The sequence below is a fragment of the Muscardinus avellanarius genome, assembly GCF_963383645.1.
Source record: "Muscardinus avellanarius genome assembly, chromosome: 7".
Lineage (NCBI taxonomy): Eukaryota > Metazoa > Chordata > Mammalia > Rodentia > Gliridae > Muscardinus > Muscardinus avellanarius.
The window spans coordinates 4,254,633-4,276,801 of record NC_137793.1 but is presented as its reverse complement, the minus strand read 5'-3'; the positions used below and the strand labels follow the sequence as shown (position 1 = coordinate 4,276,801).

The 22,169-nt window shown below is 57.4% G+C and overlaps 1 protein-coding gene across 1 annotated transcript in view; it reads left to right on the top strand.

Annotated features, from left to right (window-relative positions):
• Window positions 1–1,552: 1,552 nt before the first annotated feature.
• The window catches only part of TNIP1 (TNFAIP3 interacting protein 1), a gene marked incomplete at both ends in the record, with an annotated part of 28,934 nt that continues 8,317 nt past the window's right edge, over window positions 1,553–22,169 (top strand). The window contains 10 exon segments of the mRNA XM_080698918.1: window positions 1,553–1,688; window positions 2,622–2,756; window positions 4,932–5,017; window positions 6,894–6,977; window positions 9,127–9,318; window positions 11,986–12,080; window positions 12,890–13,010; window positions 19,308–19,397; window positions 20,443–20,508; window positions 20,640–20,771. Coding sequence (XP_080555044.1) covers window positions 1,553–1,688; window positions 2,622–2,756; window positions 4,932–5,017; window positions 6,894–6,977; window positions 9,127–9,318; window positions 11,986–12,080; window positions 12,890–13,010; window positions 19,308–19,397; window positions 20,443–20,508; window positions 20,640–20,771 — 1,137 coding nt within the window.

Genomic DNA, 22,169 nt, shown 5'->3' with positions numbered 1-22,169 from the left:
ATCCCAGTACTTGGGAGGCTGAGACAGGAGGGTCACAGGTTTGAGGACAGCCTCAGCAAGTAGTGAGGCTCTCATCAACCTAGTGAGACACCTTTTCCAAATAAAAATAAAATCGGGCTGGGGGTATAGCTCGGAGGCAGAATGCCCCTTGGTTCAATCCCTAGCACCCAAAACCAAGAACAACAAAAACACAAAGACTTCATACTAGTAGAGCAGTAGGCCAAATTGAGAGGAAGCCCAGAGACTGCCCGTGTCCCCACGGCTGCTGCGCACAGCCCCCCACTCCCAGCAGCCCCGCAGCGCGCAGGGAGCATCCTTGCCAGCGGCGTCTGCTGCCTCGGCTCAGGGTCACTCCGGGTCTTGCACATCCTGTGATCTTGAACAGATGTGTAATGACACATGTCCACCATTCCTGTATCAGAGAGTGCAGGGTCCCGCCCCCAAAGGTGGCAGGCAGCCGGCCTCCTCGTGCCCCCACCTGTCCCTCACTCCCTCCCTGGCCCCGCCCACACCCTGGGTCCTTGGCCTGCGGAGGCGCCCGCCCCACGCTCTCCTGGCTCCTCAGCCTGGTGCTGGCAGCCGTGCAGCTCCCCTGCCCCGGCCCGGGTGGCTTGGCGCGCCAGGGCCGAGCTGTGCCTGGCCTTTGGGTTTCCACAGGGGTCTTTGCTGAACAGTTCCTTCTCCATGAGGCCTTTCCTGGGGGCTCCATGGGGGCCTCATCTTGTATGGCTTGATTGTCGTCCAGAGATCTAAACAGCCCAAAATACCACGTTGCCCAGCGCCACCCCTGCCTCTAGCTCTAGATTGCCAGCCCCTGGAGGACTTGTACCTCTTTTATTTGCTGAGAGCCCCCAGCAGGCAGACTGGGCCCAGGCAGCTCAGTCAGTCACTGCCAAAAGAATCAGTGGATGAGTGGGGACGCCTGAGTGAGCGGGTGGGGGCCGCAAGCCACGGAGCCGGCTTCGGGGCTCAGTCTGCAATGACTCCGTGAATAAAGGGAGGACTCTGAACAGAGTCCCACAGGGAGCCTGCTGCGCAGAGCGGCGGTGATTTGAGGGCAGAGTCCGTGTTCGCTGGAACTAGAAGGGGCAGACTGAGGGAGGAGGGTGACGGCCTCACATCCTGGGGTTTCCCTTCGCCCTGAAGAGTGCTGCAGTTGTGTGAGACAAATCCCTGCTCCCTCGGACAGGGGCTCCCGGGTCCCAGAGTTGGTGGCGGGCTAGTGGTCGCCTGGGCACCTGCTCCACAGCTAGGTGTGCTAGGCGCGAGGCTGCGCCCGCCCTGGACACCACAGATGGGTGTGGGCCCTGTGCTCCACCTCGCGCCCACCCGACACTGGCCAGCGCCATGGAACAGCCGCCACTCTTGCGGGTGTCGATGGCAGAACGTCCACGCCGGCTTGTGACCGCTGCCGGCTGCGTGCTGGGTTGTGGGGACTGCTTTTCAGCAGACTACAGCTTCCCCAGAAAGAGCTCCCCAGGGGCCCGGCCAGCCCTTGACGCGCTGCTGTTCTTCCAGCAGGCTGCACCTCGGCAGGGCCTGAGCCACCCTCATGGAAGGGAGAGGACCCTACCGGATCTACGACCCTGGGGGCAGCGCGCCTCCCGGAGAGGCCTCGGCCGCTTTCGAGCGCCTAGTGGCGGAGAACTCCCGGCTGAAGGAAAAAATGCAAGGGATAAAGATGTTAGGTAAAGCTCTCCAGCCCCTCCCGCAGCCTGGGGCCAGCCCTGCCCGCAGGGAGAGCACAGCAGGGCTCATCCTCTGCCCAGTCTGTCCTCCTCCTTCCCTCTGTGGCCAGCCCCGGCTCCACCCTCACATGCATCATCCTGCCCTTCTGTACGTGGGGACGGTGTACAGGCCTGCTCCCACTACCACCAAGGGACAGTTGGGGACCAGGAGGGACCCGGGCCGGGGAGAGGGAGCAGGAAGGCCGGTTTGTGGACCTGGAGCCGGGATGGTCTCCTCCCTCACGAGGAGGAACGGCCTGGCCAGGGAGCCGCGCTCGCTTGGAGCAAGGTGGCTTCAAGTAGGTCTCCCGCCCTTTCCCCAGCTTGCTTGAGCTGTCTCCACTGCCCTCTCCACGGGACCGGACTGTCCCCGTGCCCCGGCCCAGATGCTGCACTCCTCCCCGCAAGACCCGCTGAGTCTCCTGCACACTCTCAAGCTCGCCTTTGCCCCTGTGCCACCCACTGGTCTCCGGGCTGGGGATGGGGGCCGGGGACATAGCCCTCTGACGTTCCAAATGCGTCTCTTGGCTTGGTGGATCTCTGCTCGGTTGGCAGGCTGGAGGGAACCTGGCGCTGGGCGGTGGTCCCCATTGCCTCTGCCCTGCAGCCCCTGACTCTGGGGCTTGCCCTGGGGTACTGTGGCGGTGGCCCAGGGAACCCTGCCAGGTGTGGAGGGAGCGAGGCAGGAGGACGGTGCCCAGGACCAGCAGTTTTCCTGGTTCCTTTCCGCTCCTGTTTTCCCGATTGTTGGGCCCCCTTCCTCGCCCTGTTCCCTTTCTGGAGTGGGGTTCATGCTACGTCGTGGGTGGAGCCTGGAGGGCCAGGCTTAGGCGGGCAGAGCCGGTGCCCACCTCATCAGTGTTCGTGCTCCTCCTTCCTCCCTTGTCTCTCTAGGGGAGCTTTTGGAAGAGTCCCAGATGGAAGCCTCCCGGCTCCGGCAGAAGGCGGAGGAGCTGGTCAGGGACAGTGAGCCGCAGCCGCCAGCCTCGCCCTCCCTGGGCTCCTTTGAACACCTGACTGAACTCACGGGTAAGAGGCACTTCTGCCTTCCTCTGCACCCCCTTCTGGTCCTGAAGCCCACCTCGCCCTCCTTAGCCCCAGGTCACAGCATCTGCTACAAGGTCAGATCTAGGAGGGACCAGGCAGATGACACCTGCCTGCACCCCAGTACTTGGGAGGCTGAGACAGGCGGATCACAGGTTCAAGGCTGGCCAGGCTACTCAGCCAGACCCTGTTTCAAAGTAGAAGGGTCTGGGAGTGCGGCTCCCAGGAACAGTGGCCCTAGGTTAGGTCCAATCCCTGGTACCACACACACACAAAAGTTGTTACAAATGGCCATGACTTAGCACTCCTGAGACCCTGGCAAGCATTAGTAATCAATCAGCGGTCATTGCACCCAGGATGTGTGTGTGTTCCTGGGGATTGAACTCATGAGCACTCTGCCTCTGAGCTATACCCCACCCCCAGTCCTTTTTTCTATTTTGGGTTTTTTGTTTTGTTTGTGTGTTACCAGGAATTGAACTAAATGGCATTCTACCCCTGAGCTACATCCCCAGCCCTTTTTATTTTATTATTTGGAAACAGGGTCTCAATAAATTGCGGACAGCTTCACTAAATTGCTGAGTCTGGCTTTGAACCTTTTGACTCTCCTGTCTCAGTCTCCCAAGTACTGGGATTACAAACTTGTGCTACCTCGCCCGACTCTGTTTTTATTCTTAAAACAGGGTCTCACTGCGTTGCAGAGAGCCTCCCTAGCTACGATGCTTAGGCTGTCCTCAAACCTGATCCTCCTGTCCCAATCTCACAAGTACTGGAATTAGAGGAATCCAAACCTGGTTGTATTTTTTATTTGAAAACTGGATCTCGCTAATTTGCTGAGACTGGCCTTGATCCTCCCATCTCAGCCTTCCATCCTGCGCCATCGGCATGTCACTCAGAGTATGCGTGTAAATTGCAAGTCCTGAGGTCTGGGCCCTTTTTTTTTTTTTTTTTTTTTGTGGTACTGGGGGTGGAACCCAGAGGCTTTCTACCTCTGGGCTATACTCCCAGACCTATTTTATACTTTATTTGGAAACAGGGTCTCACTAAGTAGCTGAGGCTGGCTTCGAACCTGTGCGATCCTCCTGTCTCTGCCTCCCAAGCGCGGGGATTACTAGCGTGCGCCACCACGCCCGGCAGCCCCTTCTTTTGCTGTGCCTCTAGGGACGCTAAGGCCCAGAGAAGACTCTGGACTTGCCTGCTGTTGCCGAGCTGCCTTCAGATGCCCAGCAACATCCTTAGGAAGGGCAGGGTGCTGGGGACTAAGTGCCAACGTCCTGCGTGCAGCGCCCGCCTTGCGTCCCCATCGCCCAGGGCGGGGCAGTGACCTTGGCCCAGGCCACCGGGAGTGCAGCCTCACTCAGCTCCGGGACGTTTGTGGAAGAGCCAGATGGAGCAGAGTGGTGACCTCAGAGTCCACGGTGCCCGTGGCCACGTCCAGCTCCACTGGCCATCTGGCGGTGTTCCTGAGCCCCTGGCGCACCAGGCCACCCTGGCGCAGCCGGGCCGCCCTCCATGGAGGGAGAGGCGCAGCCCTAGTTTTGCAGTTGCCCGCAGGCAAGTTGGTGACCAAGCCAGGACTAGCTTCCTTACCTTGAAAAAGGGAATGCAGAGCTGGCCGTGTGGTGCACACCTGTCATCCCAGTCCTTGGGAGGCAGAGACTGGAAGATCAGAGGTTCAAGACCAGCCTCAGCAACCTGATGAGACCCTGTTTCAAACCAAAAAGGGCTAAGAGTATAGCTTGGGGGTAGAGTGCCCCTGTGTTCAACCTTCAGTCACATACGCACATTCTCGTTCTCCCTCCCTCCCTTCCTCTCTCTCTCTCTCTCTCTTTCTCACATACCGGGTGGGTGGAGGATGGCTCAGAGGAAACTACCTTTTGGTTCAATTCCCAGCCCCTGCCCCATACAGACACACAAGTTAAGAAAAAAAAAAAAACAATAAGAATACAGACTGTCGCGAGACTGGCCAGAAAAACAGTTAAAAGCGCTCATTCATTGTAAGCACTTGTCCTTCTCTCCATCGCAGTCTGGGGTGGCAGGGACGGTGGTCACTGGAGTTTTCCCAGCGAGCCCAGGGGCTGCTGTTCCCCAGGCTGCCATGGAGAGGGCTCTGTCAGCGCCACCCTTCCCAACCCCGCAGCCCTGCTCTCTGGGTTTTTCCAGGAAAGGACGTAAGTGTCCCAGCACCTGCCGCTGCCCCAGCGTGTCCCAGCGACAAGTCGGCGACAGCCCCCAAACCGCCATCCAGCGTAAGTTGTGTTTGGGGTCACAGCCAGAGGTGACCCCATGGTCCTGCGGGCCAATACAAGAACATGGAGGAGGCGGGGTCACGAAGCTGCATCTAGCCGCTAGCTGGCGTTGAGCGCACCAGTCTCGAGCTTCTGATGTGTCAGTTTCCCTGTGTTGAAATGAAAGTCATAGTTAAAGGTTAACCTGGAAAACCAGGTGTGCACGGGGCTTTCTCCCGTTCTCGGGTGGCCTGGTCCTCTGTACGCGCTGACTGTGCGGTACCAGGAAGAGGCTGATGTCACTGGAACTGGTCCTCGCCGAGAGGGCTGGGCGCCGTGGCCGCAGGGCCTGCCTCGGGCCCTGGAGCTGGACGGCGCCTAGGGCTGGCAGTGCAGTGTCTTCATCCTACAGTCGTGCCCGGCTGGGGGCCCTTTCTTGAGGTCATGCAGGTGACCGGGAGTGTAGGGGCAGGGGGGCAGGGCTGACACAGTCGGGTCCTGGCCCGTGGAGCCCTGCTGGAAGCCGGGTGCAGTTTCTGCTCTGTCCTGACCTGTCCCCGGCAGAGCCAGCTGAATGGTCTGCAAGTTTCACCGGGTTCCAGAGCCCGGCGCAGGCCACCTAGACCTCGGCCTGTGGCTGGGCAGCCGGCAAGCTCCACCGACAGCTCAGAGAGGCGAAAAAGAGAGGACCCAGCGCCCCGGGTTTGGATGGATCTGGAGAAGGCTCTGTATTTGCTGGGCCACCTCTGCGGCTCCTCTCAGACGGGTGCGGTCCTCTGAGGTCTCGGCTGGGGCAAGCAGGGATGGTGCTCTGCATGGCCGATGTCCCCGTCATCTGGAGGGCTAATTGGAGACATCTGCACCTCGGCGCCACTGCAGGACCCACTCCAAGGCCTCAGGTCTAGTCCCTATGACCGCAGTTCCCATGACGAGGGGGTTCAGCCCTCTGACCCACTCCATGGGCTGCCTTGAGAAATAACCGAAGTCATGACAACACTTAAAAGCCTTAAGGAAGCCGGGTGTGGTGGCGCACGCTTGTGATCCCACTATTCAGGAGGCTGAGACAGGAGGATCGCAGGTGCATGGCCAACCTCAGCTACTTAGTGAGGCCCACCACAACTTAATGAGACCCTGTTTCAAAATAAAGAATAAAATAGGGCTGAGGGTATAGCTCAGAGGTGGAATGCTCCTGGGTTCAGTCCCCAGTTCTGCAAAAAAAAAAAAAAGGCTTCAAGAAATGTCATCCTTGGGGCGTGGTGGTGCACGCTTGTAATCCCAGCATTTGGGAGGCTGAGACCAGAGGATCACGGTTCGCAGACAGCCTCAGCTACTTAGTAAGGCCTTCTGCAACTCAGTGAGACCTGATTTCAAAATAAAGAATAAAAAATAGGGCAGGAGGTATAGCCTGGAGGTCGAATGACCCTGGGTTCCACCACCAGACCCAAAAAAAAAAAAAAAAAAGAAATGTCATCCTGCTGGGCGTGGTGGCGCACGCTTGTAATCCCCACTCTTGGGAGGCGGAGACAGGAGGATTGCACTAGTTTGGAGCCAGCCTTGCTGGCTTAAGAGACCCTGTTTCCAAATAAAAAATATAAAAAAATAGGTCTGGGAGTGTGGCCCAGAGGTAGAAGGGCTTCCAGGAACCCCAGTACCACCAAAAAAAAGAAAAAAAAGAAATGTCATCCTGAGGTCAGCCACTCCTGGCAGGCAGGGTGTCAGCTCAGATGATGGCGGCTTGCGGGAGCCCACCGTGACCCCAGCCTCCAGCACAGCGGCGCCTCTGCACCATGGCCGCCCTGCCCGGCGGGGTGCAAGAAGACCTGCTGCCAGTCGGCAGCAGGGCTCCAGAAGAGGGCCGGGGTGCTCTCTTGGGCGCCCCTAACTCCCTTCTGCACAGGGTGCGTCCTCCGAATTTGAAGTGGTCCCCGCCGAGGAGCAGAGCCCTCCAGCCGAGAGTGGCGGCCACACCAGGAACGTGATGGTGAGTGGACGGCAGCCCCCCATGTCCCGCGGCCTCGCTCCGTCCCCTGCCCCCCGGAGGTGTGAGCTGCTCAGGCCCCGGGCACTCGAGTCTCATCCAGAGGGGCCGAGCAGGGCGCGCTCCTCACTCTCGTATGCAAATCCCCGGGCCTAACGATTTCCCGACTTGGGGTGCACGGGCACACGACCATTGCAAAAGCCCGGGCACCCTGCCAGCCCTGCTGGGCTCTGGGCCAGTCACCTCCACGCTGTGACTCAGCCCTCAGGATCTGTGGGTTCTTGGCTCTTGGCAAGGGGGTAGCAAGGGTCGGGGAGAACCAGGCATGATTACAGGCTCACGCCTGCAATCCCAGTACTGGCGAGGCTGAGACAGGAGGATCAGGTTGGAGGTCAGCCCAGCAACTCAGCGGGACCCTGTTTCAAAATGAAAAGGGGGGAAGCCGGGCGTGGTGGTGCACGCTTGTAATCCCCGCGCTTGGGAGGCTGAGACAGGAGGATCGCACAGGTTTAAAGCCAGCCTCAGCTACTTAGTGAGGCTCTCAGCAATTTAGTGAGACCCTGTTTCCAAATAAATATAAAATAGGTCTGGGAGTGTAGGCCGGAGGTAGAAAGCCCCTGGGTTCCACCCTCAGTACCATAAAAAAAAAATGAAAAGGGGGTTCTCCGATAGTAGTCAGCTGTCCAGACAGGACCATCCTGTGACGGTGTCACTCTGCTGGAAGAGCAGGGTCAGGGCTTCTCGGTCCAGCTGCCGTGTCGCTGTCCTGGTGGCCTGTGGCGCTGCTGTGAGGCAGGACGGTGCTTCCTGAGAGCGTGCTGAGCAGTCCTCTGGCTGCTTAGCTCCGGTTGGGAAGCAGATAGCACTTTCTCCTTGTGTTCCACTTACATGGCTGTTTCCTTCTCTTCAGTTCCGGTTTATATTCTTAATCTGATTACATTTAATATCCTAGGCATATACTCCCCTTCCCCAAAGAAAATCAAGTCAGTTCATCATAGTTCCAATGACATTTTTTACATATATCAGTATCTATATTCAGTTTCTTTATAAAATAAATTCCAACCTGTTATTAAAAAAAAATGAAAAGGGGGTGGAGGTTAGGGATATAACGTGGAGGTAAAATGCTCGTAGGTTCAATCCCTAGTACCAAAAGAAGAAAAAGAAAGGGTCGGATGGCCTGGCCCTTGAGGCAGGCGATGCAGCCGTGCATGTCGTCGTCCTGCCCTCTACTGGAGAGCGTCATAAAAGGCTGGAAGACCCTTCAGGGTTGAATCCCTGCCTCCCCACCCCTCCTCGGGCCTGGGAGTGTTGTTTGATCACCACTTTGCCAGTGGCAGTGGGCCGTCTGACCCGGCCTCGATCTCTGGGCGCCAAGACAAGACCAGCTCTGTCCCCGGAGCTTCCAGGAGAGTTAGGAGCCAGTCCGTGGGCCTTCGACCTGGAGGTCCCTGTGGTCCTGATGTCCCGGGAGCCCCACGCGTGTCCTGGGCTGGGACGTGGGCAGGCGGGGAGGGAGGAGAGGACTTGCAGGGGCAGAAGGGCGCTCGGGGGTTACCCTGGAGAAGCCCCCAGGTGTGTGAGGTCCCCGCACTGCAGGCTGTGTGCAGTGGGGCACCCCATGGGCCCTCGCGTGTGGACGAGAACTAAGGCACTGTCGTGGGTGGGGCGTTCTAGAGGGCGGGGTGGGCTCGGCTCTCCTGCTGTTCCGGGGCCCCTGGGGTCACCTAGAGCTGTGGTTCCCAGCCTGAAGCAGCTGACTGTTTGGAACTTTCCCCAGAGACTCATGGGGTCATGAGTCAGGGCTCCCTGGCCGAGTCTTCTAGCTAAGAAAGCGGGGTGCCCTTCTCTGGGGCGCTGCTCACATGTGGGTTCCTCCCTGTCGGATCCCTGCGAGGTGGATTTACCCAAGGCACTTGCGCCGCAAGGCCCCGCGTGTGGGAGGAAGGCGGCCCCAGCCCTGTCGCGCCAGCCAGGGGCCTGGGAGCCCCGGGCCCTGCCCTGTGAGTCAGCCCAGACAGGGAACCAGCGTAACTGGAGAATTTCCCTGGGCCGAGTGGGCCAGCGGGGAAACTGAGTCACGGGGCATGGGGAAGTGGTGGGCGGGTGGCCAGCATGCCGCCAGCCTGGTGAACACTGCCCCCCACCCCCGCAGGAGCTGGGCCCCCCGCCCCGCGAAGACGGCAACGTGATGCTGCACCTGCAGCGGCTGGAGAGCACGCTGAGCGTGTGCGCCGAGGAGCCCGACCGCGGCCAGCTCTTCACCCACCTGGGCCGCATGGCGCTGGAGTTCAACCGGCTGGCCGCCAAGGTGCACAAGAACGAGCAGCGCACCTCCATCCTGCAGGTGCGCCCCGCCGGCCTCTGCGCCACGCATGGAGAGGGGGTCCACTCCAAATGCCGCGTTCAGGGAGCCGGGAGCCATCCTCACCCCGCCCAAGGTCACCCTGCTGCGGGATGGGCTTGGCCTTCCACCTGCCACGTTCCAAAGCCCACGCTTGTGTGTGGTCTGGGGCTGGAACCCCGGACGTTCTCCCTGCGAGCTACACCCCAGCCCTGTTTTCTTCTTTATTTGGACACAGGGTCCCACTAAGTTGCATTACTTGTGGAGAGCCTCACAAGTTGCTGAGGCTAGCCTCAAGCCTGCATTCCTCCTGTCTCAGCCTTCCAGGTACTGGGACGAAAGTGTGTGCGCCACCACGCCAACTAGAGCCCGCACGCTTAACCACCATCCTCGCCTGCTGCCTCTTGGTCGGGCTCCCTGACCAGGCCTGGCCCTGGGTCTTGATTGCTGGGTGGCCCTGGGCCAGTCACCTCTCGTCCGTCCTCTGCTGTCCCTGTCCACAGCACGAGTAGGGTGCCCCTCCCATGGGTCACTCTGCAGGTGGAGCAGAGTGCAGGGAGTAGCTGGTGCAGCCTGGAGAAGGGGCTCCATGATGGCGGGGGGCAGGAGGATTATTTTTTCCCCAGTACTGGGGATGGAACCCAGGGGCATTGTACCTTGAGCTACACTCCCAGCCCTATTTTTTATTTTATTTATTTTTTTATTTTATTTATATATTTATTTTATTTATATTTTTATTTTATTTATTTTTTATTTTTATTTTGGTGGGGGGACCTGGGGATGGAACCCAGGGGCATTTGACCTCCAAGCTACACTCACTGCCCTATTTTTTTTTTAATTATTTTATTTTGAAACTGAGTTGCGGAGGGCCTCACTAAGTACCTGAGGCTGTCCGCGAACCTCGATCCTCCTGTCTCAGCCTCCCAGGTACTGGGATTACAAGTGTGCGTGCCCACCACGCCCAACTTACACACAATTAATTGGTGAGGCTGAGACTCCGAGAACCTGAGCACCTGTCGCCTTGGTGACGGAGCCAGAGTCTGAAGGCCCTCTGCCTCTCCGGAGACCCCTTGCCTCTCAGGTGATGGGAGGAGAGGAAGGGCCTTGTCCCTGCTAAGGGGAGACCCGGGGGGAGCAGGGAGCACCCCACTCCTCGGGGCTGGAGAAGTGGAGAGAGTGGCCTGGCTGAGGGAAGGCCACTCAGATGCCCCCAGGCCTGGAGGGGGCCAGCCACGCCCGGGGGTGAAGCTGGTGCGGCACGTGCGCCGGGCCGCTTTGAGCATCGGACTTTTCGGCTCTGAAGTAGAAGGATGGCAGGATGGCAGGCCTTCTGGCGGGTCCACCAGCCCTCCTATGTTTGTTTGTTGGTTGGTTGGTTGGTTGTGGTGCTGGGGATGGAGCCCAGGGGCTTTTCTACCTCCGGGCTCTACTCCAGACCTGTTTTATACTTTATTTGGAAACAGGGTCTCACTAAGTTGCAGAGGGCCTCACTCAGTAGCTGAGGCTGGCTTCGAGCCTCCTGTCTCGGCCTCCCAAGTGCTGGGATTACAGGCGGGCACCACCACGCCCGGGTCCCTCCTAGTTTTTATCTGGGCCTCTATCAGTGTCCCTAGCTGTTAGGTAGACCTTTTGCCGCTGCTTCTTTCTTCTTCTCCCTGCTGGGATTGAGCGTCAAGGGTCAGGCCCAGGTCGGCGCACTTGCTGCCAGATCCCGGCTGTGGCAGGTGGCACCTGAGGAGGCACAGGGAGCCCACGGCAAGCCTGGCGATGCTCCTTGGTGACCATCCTGCCTGTGCTCGTGCCCAGGGCGTTCACCCAGAGACCCCCAGGAGGAGCCCTTTGTCCTGGAAGGGCAGGGCAGGGCCGTGGAGTTCTGGGTATTTACACCGCCTGTGGGTGGAGGCGGATCAGTCTGGTTCCTCCTCATTCATTTACTGGACTTTCTGGTTCACCTCACAAACATTCTCAAAGACAGATAAGGCACCAGGGCCTCTGCTGGGCCCTGGGAACCAGGATCAAGTTTTCTGTTTCCAGTTGTCTGGCCCGCTCCAGCGCCAGGTCTTCGTGACACCGGCAAGGAAGCCGGCAACTCTGGATCCCCAGATAACATGAGGGTCCCCCCCAAGCTCTCCCAACCCTGGCCCATCTCAGAGATGGCGCCTCCAGTTGCTTGTGCGCCCAGCCCTCCTGTCCTCAGGCAGCCCTGCGGAGGTGGCGTGGAGTTCAGCGGGGGCCATTCAGAAGGGAAGCGGAGCCACAGCGAGGGGCGGACTCCGGCCTCTGGCTTGGCGGGGGCCTCGCAGCCCACCTGCCCTTGTTCATCATGCCCCTCAGGCCACTTCGGTGAAGTTGGAGCTGGGGATGGGGGCCTGGCAGCGAGCAAGGTTCCTGTCCTCCCAGATCTCGGCCTAGTGGGGAGTAAGGGTGTGGACCTTAAGAGAACAGTGATGCGCGAGTTGGGCATGGTGGCGCGCACCTGGAGCCCCGGTACTTGGGAGGCTGAGACAGGATTGCAGTTTTGAGGCCAGCACCCAGTAACTTAGACTGGGCCACTGCCTGTCCTGAAGGGGCTTGGGTGACGCAGTGGGTACCGCGCTGGGCCCTGGAGTAGCTGTAGCCCCCGACTGGAACGCGCCCCCCTCACTTGCCCCGCTGTGTGTCTGCCCGCAGACCCTGTGCGAGCAGCTCCGGAAGGAGAACGAGGCCCTGAAGGCCAAGCTGGACCAGGGCTTGGAGCAGCGGGATCAGGCCGCAGAGAGGCTGCGGTGAGCCGGGCCCCGGGAGTGGCGAGCCGGGGGCCTCTCGCTGGTTTCTGAGGGCCCAGCAATGAGTCGGGTCCCTTGGTCCTCCTCCTTGGCACCACTGATAGCTTGTCTTTGGCCCCTTTAGTGCCTCGGAGAGTGTCTAAGCTTAGAAACTCTGAGAGCTGCAGAGGCTTGGGACAGATCCTACTCCGCCTTGGCTTCACTGCCCCGCTGGTCACCTCCCTGCTCTGTCCTGAGAGCACCAGCCATCTGGCCCTACAGCTGTCATCCCTGTACTTGGGAGGCTGAGACAGGAGGACCACAGGTTCACAGCCAGCCTCAGTACTTAGCCCTCTGCAACTTAGTGAGCCCCTGTTTCAAAATACAAAGTAAAATAGGGCTGGGACTGTACCTCAGAGGTAGAGTGGCCCTGGATTCCATCCCCGATACCTCAGAAAATTAAAACACAGTGAAAGTGAGAGGATGCAGGTCGGCAATGACTGGGCATCGCGGTCACAAGGATCTGTGTGCCCACAGCAGCTCTCCCATGTTAACTGGCACGAGCTCAGGGCCTGTGAGTACCCCCACCCTCCAGGCTTCCTCCTGCCCTGTCCTGGGCACTTGGAGGAACGAAGGAGAACAAGAATGTGGTCCAGGGTCTTGGCGCAGTGTGGAGTTGATCCTGAAGACCTCACATGTGCGCCCCACCACTGGGGAGCGCCCGCCCCGAGGACCGGCCCCCAGGGACGCCCAAGGAGCCTCGGTGCGGCCCTGGCGGCAGAGGCCTCACCAGGGCTGGCAGTGCAGCTTCTCTCTTTGCCTCCGACCAGAGAGGAGAACACGGAACTCAGGAAGCTGCTGACGAGCGGGGGCAAGGAGGCAGCCTGCGGGCGGCCTGGCTCACCGAAGATGGAGGGTGCGGGCCCAAAGGCAGCGGCCGGGCAGCAGCAGGTACGTGGCAGGACTCGGGTGCACTCCTCGTGACCGGTGTCTGGTCGGCGGGAGAAGCTTCTCTTGGGAGAGAGCGTGGCTGTGCCTCGGCCTGCGTCTGCCTCTGCCCGGCGGAGCGCCCATTCCCTGGGACCCACAAGCCCTCCCCTCCCCTCCCCTCCCCTCCCCTCCCCTCCCCTCCCCTCCCCTCCCCTCCCCTCCCCTCTCCTCCCCTCTCCTCTCCTCTCCTCTCCTCTCCTCTCCTCTCCTCTCCTCCTCTCCTGGTCGACTAGTGCAGTCTCTCCTCCCAGTGCTCATAGGAGGCGGCGCTGAGTCTTTGGCTCCGTCTGGGTACCATTTCCTAAGCGACTCCAGTCTGTCCAGGTCTCTCTTCAAAGGCAGCTCCTAAAGGTCACCTTAACATATTGGATATGTGGGTGGAACTGGGCGTTGGGCTGGGCTGCACCCCTGCGTGCGCCCCTGGAGCCTCTGCAGTGGAGAGGGGGAGCTGTGGCCCGCAGTGCGTGGTTGGTGACACCAGAGCCAGCCCCTGCTCCTTCTGCCCCGCTGATAGCCAGGTCTCAAGGGCTACCTGCCTAGCCTTCAGCATTCCGAGACCCCTGCTCTGAACTGAGGGCCACCATGCCACGGTCTCCTCCCACACTTTTTTTTGTGTGTGATACTGGAGATTGAACCTAGGGGCATTCTACCTCTGAGGTCCACCCTCAGCCCAGTTTGTGTGTGTGTGTGTGTGTGTGTGTGTGTGTGTGTGTGTGTGTGTGTGTTTTACTGAGATGGAACCCAGGGGAATTCTACCTCCGAGCTACACCCAGCCCTATTTTTTCTTCTTTCTTTCTTTCTTTCTTTTCTTTTTTTTTTTTTTTTTTTTACTTTTTTTTGTGGTACTTGGGGTGGAGCCCAGGGGCTTTTCTACCTCCAAGCTATACTCCCAGACCTATTTTCTACTTTATTTGGAAACAGGGTCTCACTAAAGTTGCTGAGAGCCTCACTCAGTAGCTGAGGCTGGCTTCGAACCTGAGATCCTCCTGTCTCAGTCCCCCAAGCGCGGGGATTACAGCATGCGCCACCACGCTTGGCTGACTTTTTTTTTTTTTTTGAGTGAGGGTCTCACTGTGATGCTGAGGCTGGCCTCCATCTGCAATCCTCCTGTCTCGACTTCTCAAACACTAGGATTACAGGCGCGCACAACCACGCCCAGCTCCGACGCTTCAGGAATACGTTTTGTGTGTGTGTCTTGAATGGGGTTTAATAGCTACAGTTGGGCTCAGTGTCTTTAGCAAACCCTCCACCTATGTAATAGTAGTAATTACTTTAATAACTTAATTCCCTGTTATATGGCAGTGTGCACTTTAAATCCATTATCCATTTGGGCCTCCTCTGTGCCGAGCCGGGCGGGGCTGGGGCTCCGCCCCCATCTTCCAGTGGCAGCAGAAGGTCAGGGACCTGCGCCACCGCAGGCCAGGGTCCTGTGTCCCCAGTGCTGGTGCGGCCCGGGTGTGGCCAGTGAACACACCGCTCCCAGCCAAGTCCGCGCACCGCCGCCTGCTGCACGCCTGCCCACGGGCCCCCCTGAGCCACCGGGTGCGGAACGCTGCTGACGGGCCTCACTGAGTGGCCGAGGCTGGCTTCAAACCTGCAATCCTCCTGTCTCAGCCTCCCAAGTCCTGGGATGACGAGTGTGCACCATCAGGCCCCACTGAGTGGCCGAGGCTGGCTTCAAACCTGCAATCCTGCTGTCTCAGCCTCCCAAGTCCTGGGATGACGAGTGTGTGCCGTCACACCCGGCTCCCCTGTTGTCTTCTGGAAGATTGGTGGCAGCAGCGAGGTCTGTTTAGCCTGAGGCTCCTTTCTTCCTCCACACCAACTCCTCTGTCTTGAGGATCAGAGTATGCCACCTAGGAGCCTAGAGCCTCTGTCCCCAGTGGCCAGCGGCCTTCTCAGCTGAGCTCAGCCAGCTCCAGGAGGCAGCCAGCTCTGAGGTCGGCCCCTCTCTCCCATGCCTCAAAGGCCGCCTTACCTGGAGAGCTCTGGTCCCCAACCTGGCTCCGGGGCTGTGGTGTATCTGCAGGTCTCAGCCAGCAGGGGGCACTCCCGTCCCACACTCCACCTCCGGGCCCCATCCCATGGCAGCTGGGGAAGGCAGGGAACCGAGAGAGGTAAGAATGGAGCTGTGACCCCAGGACAAGCTGGCAGCAGGTGGCTCCCACGGCAGAAGCCCAGATAGGCCAGGTCTGCGTCACACGCTGGGGGTGGAGCCCCTGCTCCGTGTCTGCACCTTAGCCTTGTTCTGTGGGGTTTTTTGTTTTGTTTGTTTTTGGCGGTACTGGGGTTCCTGGAAACCCTTCTACCTCCGAGCTACACTTCCAGACCTATTTTTTATATTTTTATTTGGAAATAGGGTCTCTTAAGCCAGCAAGGCTGGCTTCAAACCTGCGTGATCCTCCGGTCTCCACCTCCCAGTGCGGTGATTACAAGCGTGTACCACCACGCCCGGCTTGTTCTGTGGTTTTGCTACAGCTGTCTTTACTTGTTTTTTTATACCAAAGCTTATTATTTTGTATTTTGTACTAGGGATTGAGCCCAGGGGCATTTTACCTCCGAGTGAATCCCATAGCCCCTTTTTAAAACTCTCGCTAAGTTGCTGAGGCTGTCCTTGAACCTGTGAACCTCCTGTCTCAGCCTCCCAAGTTCTGATATTTTTATCAGAACTTTTTTTTTATTTTTTAGATAACTTTAGCCAGACATGGTGGTATGTAGTTAGCTGTAATCAAAAAAGCTAGCCTCAGCAACTTAGCAGGACCCTGTTTCAAAATAAAAATGGCTGGGGACATAGCTTGGAGGTAAAATGCCCTTGGGTTCAATCCTCGGAACCAAAAAAAGGAATTGGAGCCAGGCACGATGTTATCTGCCTATAATCCTAGTATTTGAGAAGCTGAGATAGCAAAGACAGTCTCAGCAAACTTAGCAAGGCTCTCAGCAACGTAGGGAGACCATGTTTCCAAACAGGGATCATCATGTTTTCCCATTACTGAGGAGAGAACACGGTTTCACTTGCTGGGCGAGTGCTGTACCACCGCAGTGCATTCCCAGCCACCGAGGTAACTTTGAACATAAAGTGCGGTGGCGCACGCCTGTAATCCCAGTACTTGGGAGGCTGAGACGGCAGAATCAAAGGCTCAGGACCGGCCTCACATCTTAGTGACACTCTCAGCAACCTAGGAAGAGCCTGTTTCAAAACAAAGGCAAAAAATAAAGGACTGGGGGTTTGGCTCAGGGGTAGAATGTCAATGCTTTCAATCCCCACTATGACGAAAGGAAGAAAGAGAAGAAAAAGGAAGGAAGGAAGGAAGAAAGAAGGAAAGAGAAAAGAAAAAGCGCACACGTGCACGGCGTCCAGAAAGAAAGAAAGAGAGAGAGAGGGAGGGAGGGAAAAGAAAAAGCGCACACGCGTACGGAGTCCAGAATCCAGTTCCCGCGTCCGCCCCCTCTGGTCCCCTCACGTCAGCATCTTGCATGTGGTTGTTGAGTTCTGGAAACCAGGCGTTACGTCGGTGCCGCGCTCTTGACCACACTGCAGACTTTATCCCCACGTCTCTCGTTCTTGTCCTCTTGTTCTGGGGTTGAAGCCAGGATTCTTTGTTGTCCCTGTTGTTCTTGGGATTGAAATCAGGGACAGTCTACCCCCACGCTACACCCCAGCCCTGTTGTTTTATTTTGGAACAGGGTCTCTCTAAGTTGGTGAGAGTCTCACCACCTGCTGAGGCCGTCCTCCAACCTGTGACCTCCTGTCTCGGCCTCCCAAGGTCTAGGATGGCGGCGTGCGCCCCAGCCCGGCTCGGGGTCCCGGGTGGCGTCCGGTCGTCATGCCTCCCTCTCCTTGCTCTTCACGACCCTGACACTTAGAGCTGACGGCCAGCTGCGCGATATTCCTCAGTTTGGCTCCATCTGCGTTTCCTCGTGGTTAGACCGCACTTGTGGGTTTTGACAAGACACTCCCAGCGGTGCTGTTCTGTGGACACGGTGTACAGGTTCCTGGGCGCACTCAGCACCGCGTTCTGGAGCGCGAGACGTCAGGATGTCCGTGGCTGTCCGCCTTCACCCCGGTCGCCTGGGGCGTGTGCTGTCAGCCCCGACGGCAAAGTGACTCACCCCCGCTGCCCTTTTTTGTGGAACTTGGAATTGGGCCCAGGCGTGTTCTACCTGGAGCTACACCCCCGGGTCCTATTTTCATTCTGTGTCTTGAAACAGTGTCTACTAAATTGCAGAGGGCCCACTAAATAGGTGAGGCTGGCCGCAAACCTGTAATCCTCCTGTCCCAGCCTCCCAAGAACTAGGATTACAAGCATGCGCCACCACACCCAGCTCTCATTGTCTTTGCTAATTAACAATTTTGTGTGTGTGTGTTTTTGTGTGTTACTGAGGACTGAACACAGAGGCATTTTACCTCCAAGCCACACCCTAAACCCTATGTTATTTTTACTTTGAAATAGGGTCTCACTAGGTTGATGAGATTCTCACTACTTATTGAGGCTGTCAAACTTGGATTCCTCCTGTCTCGGCCTGCCAAGTACTGGGATTACAGGCGTGTGCTACTATACCTAGCAACAAATACTTTTGAGGAGAAACTTTGACACTGCAAATATCTTTCTTAAATTTTCAGCTGGGTATGGTGGCACACGCTTGTAATCCCCGCACTTGGGAGGCTGAGACCGGAGGATCACAGTTCCTGGACAGGCTCAGCTACTTAGTGAGGCCTTAGTGAGGCCCTTTGCCACTCAGTGAGACCCTGTTTCAAAATAAAGAATAAAAAACAGGACAGGGGGTGTAGCTCGGAGGTAGAATGCCCCTGGGTTCCATCCCTAGACCCGCAAAAAAAAAAAAAAAAATTAAAAAGTAACTTTTACTCATAAGCCAGGTGTGGTGGCACTTTTAATTCCAGTATTTGGGAGGCTGAGACAGGAGGGTCACAGGTTCAAAGCCAGCTTTAGTAACTTTGCCAGGCTCTCAGCAACCTAGTGAGACTGTGTTTCTAAGTAAGAAATAAAATCAGGCTGGATGTGTGGCTTTGAAGTAGAATGCCTCTGGGTTCCATCCCCAGGACCAAAGTAAAAAGAGATGCCGATGCTCGGTGCCCACCGCGGCCTCCTCGCAGAACTTCACGGCAGTTTCCTTTTCTTTCTTCCTTTTTTTTTTTTTTTTTTTTTTTCCGATACTGGGGATGGAACCCAGGGGCATTCTACCTTGAACTACAACCCCAGCCCTATTTTCTATTCTTTATCTTGAAACAGGTCCTCACTGAGTTGCAGAGGCCTCCCTCCTGGCGCCACCACGCCCAGCTCACTGTGGTTTCTAATGGTGACTTTTGTATTTCCCTTGTTCTTTCCTCGCTTATTAAATGAAATTATTCTGTAAAAAGAGCTGCTCCTCTCCCCCCTTTTTATTTTTTTAGGAAGTTCAGACCTTAAAAACATATTTGTGTGTTAGACTTTTAAATCACAGTGTGGAGCCGGGCGTGGTGGCGCACATCTGTATTCCTGGTTCTTGGGAGGCTGAGACAAGAGGATCACGGGTTTGAGGACAGCCTCAGCAAGTAGTGAGATTGTAATCAAAACCTAGAGAGACCCTGTTTCAAAAGGGGGGGCGGGGACATCGCTGAGAGGTAGAGTGTCCCCGGGGTCAGTCCCAGCACCAAAAATAAATAAGTCCTAGTGGGATTCCAGCGGCGAGTCCGCCGCTGTCAGCGTGGCCCGAGGACTTGCACGCCCTGGCCGTCCTCAGTTCCTGTGGCTTCGGCAGAGGTGGGGGGCTCTTTGAGCCGCGTTCCCTGTGCCCCTGCTCTTTCTGTTATGCTCTTATGAGGACTCCCTTGCTCTCTGGCACAGTCCAGTGCTCCACCTCTGTTTACATCTTCTGTACCCCAGCTCTGGAGGGAACCACTTCTCTGGGGGTGCTGTTCCTTCTTGTTAGAAAGTGGCATTTAGAAGCTACGCTTGGGCACCAGGCATTCTTTAGCCCTTCCAGAGGACAGAACGCGCGCGCGTGTGTGTGTGTGTGTGTGTGTGTGTACGTACCAGCCATGCATACATACACCCATCTTTATTTCTCTTTCATTCTAAAAATGTTTTTAAAAACATAAATTTTTAATTTCTATAAGTTTTATAATTTTTCTGGGGAAAACGGAACCTTTCCTTCCAGGCCAGAGGACTTGTGGAGGCGGAGGCCACAGAGGCCGGGCCTCTGGACAGGGAGCGGGCGAGGGGCGTGCCTAGAGCTCTGGTGCCGCTGCTTTCTCTGCAGGCTGCTGCGACGGCCAGCAGGCCTCCCGAGCCAGGGCCTTTGGGGGCAGCGGAGAAGAAGGTGAAGATGCTGGAGCAGCAGCGCGTGGAGGTGAGCTGGCGCCTCTGTGACCCGGGGCAGGGAGCCCGTGGAGGGCGGGGCCGCCTCGTGACCACAGAGCCCAGCAGCTGTGCCCCCGGCTCCAGAGCTTGGGCCCTGGGCGAGCGTCCTCCCCTGCCCTCCCGGGGAGGCGCACTTCCCCAGTTGAAGCCGTGGGCCTTGGGTCCGTGCTTCTCCCCGGGCCCTTCTCCCTGCACAGGGCAGGCTCCTGTCTGCTCCTCCTGCACATCTGAAAGTTTGTTGACATGCATGTGGACCTAGGTTTTTCTTATATTGCCAGATGGATACTTTTTTTCAGATTTCAGTTTATACAATTCTCATTATAGAAAAAGAATCTCACCTCTTAGAGATAACCACAGCTGACATCAGTTCATGTGTATTCTTTAGTCTTTTTCAATGTAATAAAATAAAATTATATAAGCCAGGCATGGTGGCACGCGCCTGTAATCTCAGTACTTGGGAGGCTGAGAAAGGAGGGTCACAAGTTCAAGAGCAGCCTTAGTAACTTCAAGAGCCTCAGCAACCCAGCAAGACCCTGTTTCCCAAGCAAAAGATATGGGTGGAACCTGGAGGAGTAATATCTCTGGTTTAATCCCCAGTACCACAAAAAAAAGAAGGGAAAGAGGAGGGACAGAGGGAGAGATTTTAATCCATATTCCGGCTTGCCCTCGGAGGAGGCGCGTGTCATAGCTGTACATCAGAACAGCTGCTGTTCCCGTCCTGGCCTCAGTCTCGCTCCTTCCTGCACGTTACCCCTGCGAGGGTGAGATGCGGCGGTAGGGCCCGACCAGGCGGTGTGAGGGAGCGCCGGCCTGCTGGGCACACCTGCAGCCCAGGCCTTGGGAGGCTGAGCCAGGGAGCAATAGCGTGGTGAGGCCCTGTTCCAAAATGAGAAACAAAAATAGGGCTGGGGGTATAGATTGGAGATAGACTGTCCCTGGGTTCGATCCCCAGCACCACCCAAAATAGAAAGTGTGCGCAGCGTGGCGGAGCGCGGGGGCGCGGGCCTTTCTGCTCTCACCCCTCCCTCCCGCAGCTGCTGGAGGTGAACAGGCAGTGGGACCAGCACTTCCGCGCCATGAAGGAGCAGTACGAGCGCAAGGTAAGCACGCCCGCCTGGCCTCTGGCCCGCCTGGCCTCTGCCCCGCCTCACCCGCCTCTGCCCCCAGATCTGCCCCGCCTCACCCGCCTCTGCCCCCAGATCTGCCCCGCCTCACCCGCCTCTGCCCCCAGATCACCGAGCTGCGCCAGAAGCTGGCGGACGCGCACAAGCAGGTGGCCGGCCTGGAGGCGGAGCGCGAGCAGAAGCAGCGCGACTTTGACCGCAAGCTCCTGCTGGCCAAGTCCAAGATCGAATTGGAGGAGGTGAGTGTGGCCGCCGCGCAGGGAGGCGGGCTGGGCCGCGGGCAGAGGCGCCCTGTCCTGGCCTCGGTTTCCCTGCCTCACATGGAAGCGGGCGGATTAGCTGTTACCTTTCAGATTGTCTTGTTTCCGTTCAGAACTTTGTTAGATTAAAATCTCACAAACCGAGCCCACCGTGGTGGCGCACACTTGTAATCCCAGGACTCGGGAGGCCGAGACAGGAGGATCGCAGGTTCAGGGCCTGCCTCAGCAACTCAGTGAGGCCCTCTCCAACTTAGTGAGACCCCACTTCTCACTAATAAATAAAGCAGGGCTGGGGTGCAGCTCAGAGGTAGAACACCCTTGGGTTCAATCCCCGCAGCACCCATCTCCCTGAGGAAATCTTACAGAGCGGGAAACTGCAGGGAAGTGATGGTAGCGGAGAGATACGGGCAGCCTGGGGAGGCGCTAGCCGAGTGTCAGACGCAGATAGGTACAGCGTGCGAAGGCCGATGGAGAACACAAAGGGCGGGGCAGATTGAGCCTGGGGGCCAGGAGCAGGCCTTGGAGGAAGGCAGCTGCCGCCTCGCACCTGCGACCCGCGGCTCCTGGCCTGGCCAGGAGAGCCTTGTGGCTCTGGATTCTTTCTTTCTTTCTTTCTTTCTTTTTTTTTTTTTTTTTTTTTTTGGTGGTACTGGGGTTCCTGGAAGCCCTTCTACCTCCGGGCTACACTCCCAGACCTATTTTTATATTTTTTATGTGGAAACAAGGTCTCTTAAGCCAGAGAGGCTGGCTCCGAACCTGCATGATCCTCCTGTCTCAGCCTCCCAAGCACAGGGATTACAAGCATAATCCCAGCAATAAGGGATATTGTCTTTTTTTTTTTTTTTTTGGTGGTACTGGGGGTGGAACCCAAGGGCTTTCTACCTCCAGGCTATATTCCCAGACCTATTTTATACTTTATTTGGAAACAGGGTCTCACTAAGTTGCTGAAAGCCTCACTAAGTAGCTGAGGCTGGCTTTGAACCTGCGCGATCCTCCTGTCTCTGCCTCCCAAGCGCGGGGATGACAAGCGTGCGCCACCGCGCCCGGCAGTAAGGGATATTTTCAACGTGGATTGCATTTCAAAATGTCCTTCCGTCTGCGTGACCCTGGGCCTGTCGCCTGTGGCCGCCCCCTCCGTGCCCTGAGAGTTAGTGAGGACCGGCACGTCTCGGGCACACCCCCGGCTGCTCTGTCACTCTCAGCAGCCCTCTGGCTCTCTGCTCCTTTCCCCCTCACTTTGGTGGGTGAGAAGAACCTCTGGAATCTGCCATTCCTCCCTGTTGGCTAGAGAAAGGTGGGACATTTCCAGGCAAAGTGGCTCAGGAGATAAGAACACAGCGGAGAGAGTTTATCTCGAGCCTCTTAAGCCACTGAGCC